This window comes from Mus pahari, chromosome 14 (genome assembly GCF_900095145.1).
Source record: "Mus pahari chromosome 14, PAHARI_EIJ_v1.1, whole genome shotgun sequence".
NCBI lineage: Eukaryota > Metazoa > Chordata > Mammalia > Rodentia > Muridae > Mus > Mus pahari.
The window spans coordinates 66,133,162-66,137,188 of NC_034603.1; the positions used below are offsets into that span (position 1 = coordinate 66,133,162).

At 48.8% G+C, this 4,027-nt stretch overlaps 1 protein-coding gene across 1 annotated transcript in view; it reads left to right on the forward strand.

Annotated features, from left to right (window-relative positions):
• LOC110331857 (gasdermin-A-like) overlaps positions 1-4,027 on the forward strand; it is a 10,167-nt gene that overhangs the window by 1,215 nt on the left and 4,925 nt on the right. The window contains exons 2-4 of the mRNA XM_021212723.1: positions 1,042-1,207; positions 2,654-2,750; positions 3,219-3,359. Of these exons, the coding sequence (XP_021068382.1) occupies positions 1,042-1,207; positions 2,654-2,750; positions 3,219-3,359 (404 nt within the window). The remainder of the gene's footprint in view (positions 1-1,041; positions 1,208-2,653; positions 2,751-3,218; positions 3,360-4,027) is intronic.

Below are 4,027 nucleotides of genomic sequence, written 5' to 3' on the forward strand. Positions count from 1 at the left end.
GAGGGTACAGAGCTAAACTGAGAATTCCCAGCAAGGGAATCTAGAAGGGCAGAGAAGCACTTAAGGAAATATTTAAGTCTTTGGTCATCAGTGAAGTAAATCAAGACATCTCTGAAGTTCCATCTTGTACCTATCAGAATGGCTGAGATCAAAACCTCAAGAGACAGCACGTGCTGACAAGGATTTAGAGCAAGGTGGGAGAATAAGCTTGTACAACCAATTTGGAAATCTATTTGTCAATTTCTCAAAAAACTGAGAGTCGTTCATGGAATTGGAAGCCAAAATAAGGCAGGAATGCACGAAAGAAGAGATGGTCCAGGGTGGTCCACATTCAGGGGGATCGCCCAGTTTAGAGAGTGAGGGGTCACTGTAATTTCAGCAGAGTGAGATTCCAATGGGGTGATGAAGACTCGGACTGTGAGTATGGCTGACCCTTTAGACATTTACAGTAAGTGAAGGAGAGAAATAGGGCAGTGATCTGAGGGAGTACTCAGGAACAAAAGCAGATTCTGTGAGGACAGAGACTTGTTTTCACATGGAAGCAAAGTGGAGGAGGAAGTGGACATGCCAGGTGATGAGCCTCCAGCTGTTTGCACAGTTTATCTCAGCACCCTGGGAGATAGTTGCATCATCTCTGTTTTATAGATGAGGCAACTCAGACTCAAAGCTGCTGCCCTGCCAGGAAGCACAAGACTGAGTTCACACTGTGGCTGGATCTGAGCCCTCATTGCTTCCCTGGCTCTGTACTGTCTAGGATTGACAGATTGAAAAAGAAGACACTAAAAATAAATAAAATAAAATAAAATAAAATAAAATAAAAAAGAAGACCCTGAGGGGCATAATGGGGCACAACTTTAACCCCAGTGCTTAAGAGACAAAGGCAGGTGAATCTCTGTGAGTTCAAGGCCGGCCCTGGGTACACAGGCCAGCCACAGTAGTACTGTGGGGACCCTGACTTTATAATAAAATAATACAAAGCACAGGTGGTGGCTCTGGTGAGGAAACGCTGAGGGTGGTGTCTTCCTGTTTCTCCTGCCTTAGGAAACTGTCAGCAGGCCACCCGTTCCTGAAGGAGATGCGGGAACGCAAGAAGAACCTCTATGTGGTGATGGAGGTAGTGGAAGCCAAGCAGGAAGTCACTCTGGAACAAACCGGCAACGCAAATGCCATCTTCTCTCTCCCCAGCTTTGCCCTACTGGGACTACAGGTTTGCTATACACAGACACAGATAGAAAGAGACAGAGTCGGAGAGAGACAGAACACACACACACACACACTGTCCTTAGCTCAGTGGTACCCAGCAGGGTAGGTCATCATATGCCACAGACAACACAGAGCAAGTTAAGTGATATAGGATTTGTCCTCACCCCCCACCCCACCCCACCCCTGCTCTCCTGCCTTGTATGGTGTACAGACTAGTAATCCCAGCACTCTGAAGGCAGAGGCAGAAGGGTCACAGGTTCAAGGTCAGTCTGGACTACCTGGTAAGATCCCAGGATGAGGGCAGTTTCCTGCTTTCAGAATGTCCCTACTTATAGATGAGTCACACAGGTAAAGCCCAGTAGAAATAAGCGCATCTCTTATAATCTATGCATACATCTAGTGAGTATGTTCAAGCGGAATGGTATGGGATTGGGATCCAGGGGAAGACTTCCCAAATGAGATAAGAATTGGACAGCTGGTGTAGGGGAAGGAGGAACCTGGGATGTGGGGCAGGATGACCCACAGGCAGGTGCTAGAGCAGGTCTGTCCAATTCCCTCTGCTGTCCAGTCCAGACCCAGGCATAGCTTGGTGTAGTGTTTCTGCCTGCACTCAGACCGGCGCCGTGTCTGCGTGGGCAGAAAACACCTTGGGGTGGGTTCGTACTGTAGAGCTAAGCTTCCTGAAATGAGATGATCTGCAAGAAAGATTATTATTATTTATTGATTACACGTGGGAGAACCCAACCCTCCCCCACGTGTCCCATTGTCTCTGTGGAGTGTCTCTCAGTCCCGCATGGCTCAATGTTCCATGTCCCGCTGCGGTCTGATCCTCAGCGGAGCTGTGTCTAGAAGGCGGGTCCAATCGAGTAGGCATGACGACATTGGTGGTTGGTCCGGGCGTTGACAGTGGGCGGTCCGAGGACACTGTGTTCTGGCTGATCTGCTGCACTTGGCTGATCCGGGGAGCAACCCCCATCGTGCCTGTAAGAGGCACAATACAATGCTTAGAGGGAGGACCCAACAGCTTGGTAGGGGGGTGATCACTAGAAATGAATGGAAAGGGGGCTGGGGAGATGGCTCAGTGGTTAGGAGCACTGACCACTCTTCCAGAAGTCCTGAGTTCAATTTTCAGCAACCACATGGTGGCTTACAACCATCTGTAATGGGATCCATTGCCCTCTTCTGGTGGGTCTAAAGACAAAGACAGTGTACTCTTATACATAAAATAAATAAATGAATATATATATTCATATATATGTACATATATATGAATGGGAGGGCTTCAAGGGCCATAAGTTCAGAGCACAGAGAAAGACAACTGGAGATCCTACTGAAGGCTTTCCTACTGCTTGTGTCCTCAAACACTGTCAGACCTAGCCCTGTACCTGCATCCTGCCCCTCCTCCTAATGGATCTCAGAGAACTCACAGATTCTCCTTGTGTAATCCTAGGGATCCATGAACCACAAGGAGGCTGTAACCATCCCCAAGGACTGTGTCCTGGCCTATCGAGTGAGACAACTGATGGTCTGTTTTAACAATCATTGGGGTGAGCAGAGAACATCATGTTCTTACCTCAAGTTAAGGGACGGCTGCATCCGTGCAGTGGCGTCCTGGTCCTCTCTTGCAGTGAGGGGATCATGCGATGGTGGGGGGAGCAGCATCTTATATTGCCCGTTGCTGGGGACAGAACAAAGGTTGTTCTAGATGAAGGAGACCTGAATTCCAGGTGTCTATAGGCACTGGGGAAGTTGTGGGGAGTGACCCAAAAGCCAAATGAACACAGCTTGTGACCTCAGGAAGACCAAGTCGGAGACAGATCCTGACAGCAGCACTGGATTGGTGATGGTGTGTGTGAGGGTGGGTTGCTATTGTAGGGGAGAGCTTACACTTCCAACAGTGAATGTCGGGTAAAGAATTAGATGGGNCATTTGAGGAGCTTTGGGCCAGAGACTGAAAAAGGAAGGGTGTGGCAAGCTGATAATGACTGCCTGATTCCTTCTCTTGTCTCTTACAGACATTCCACACATTTGTGATGACAGCATGCAAACCTTCTTTAAGCCCAGGGCCATGCCTCACAGTGCCATGCCTCACAGCGCCATGCCTCACATCGCCAAACCTCTCAGACTCCCCCTATCTCCTGCCCAGATGATATTTGGTAAAGGTTCCTACCTTAAAATAGCAGCAGCTCCTATAATCTACCAGCAAGAGCATCTGCTCTTGTTTCCTGGGTCCTCAGACAGATAGACATAAACACTTCCCAGAACAAACAAAGAGACAGGGGCCAAAGCACAACCAGAAACAGAGAGATTTGGAGACGGGGTATGGTCCAAAGTTGTATGGGTGGGTGTGCTTACAGAATCTCCATGTTTTCATAATGCTACCATGAGGATGTCCTGGCAATGGCTTTAGCGAAAGGCTGCAAAGAGTTTTTCATGACAGGTGTGCTTTCTGTGTTTTCAGAAAAGCCAGGAGAAGGGAAGCTCATACCCAAGTGTTCCTTTTGACCTAAGTTCAAAACCTTAGGTTCCTCCCTCCTCCATCCCAGGACTGACCAGGAAGATAGTGGGACAGGTGTCAGCAAACAGCTGTCCCTCAACTACAGCAGAACTTCCAATAGGAAGTTAGCACAAGAATAAGAAGTTCCAATAAAAACAATAGAAAGGAGAGACCTGTAGACAATGTGCAGGGGATCAGCTGCCCCAGACCTTTGCTGTAGCGGCCTCAGTAGCCGCAACCTCTTCTGCATGTATCTGCTGCCAGTAACTGCGGCAGCTGGCGCCGAGTCACCCAGCGGCTGGGTGATACCAGGTCAGCCTGAGTGCC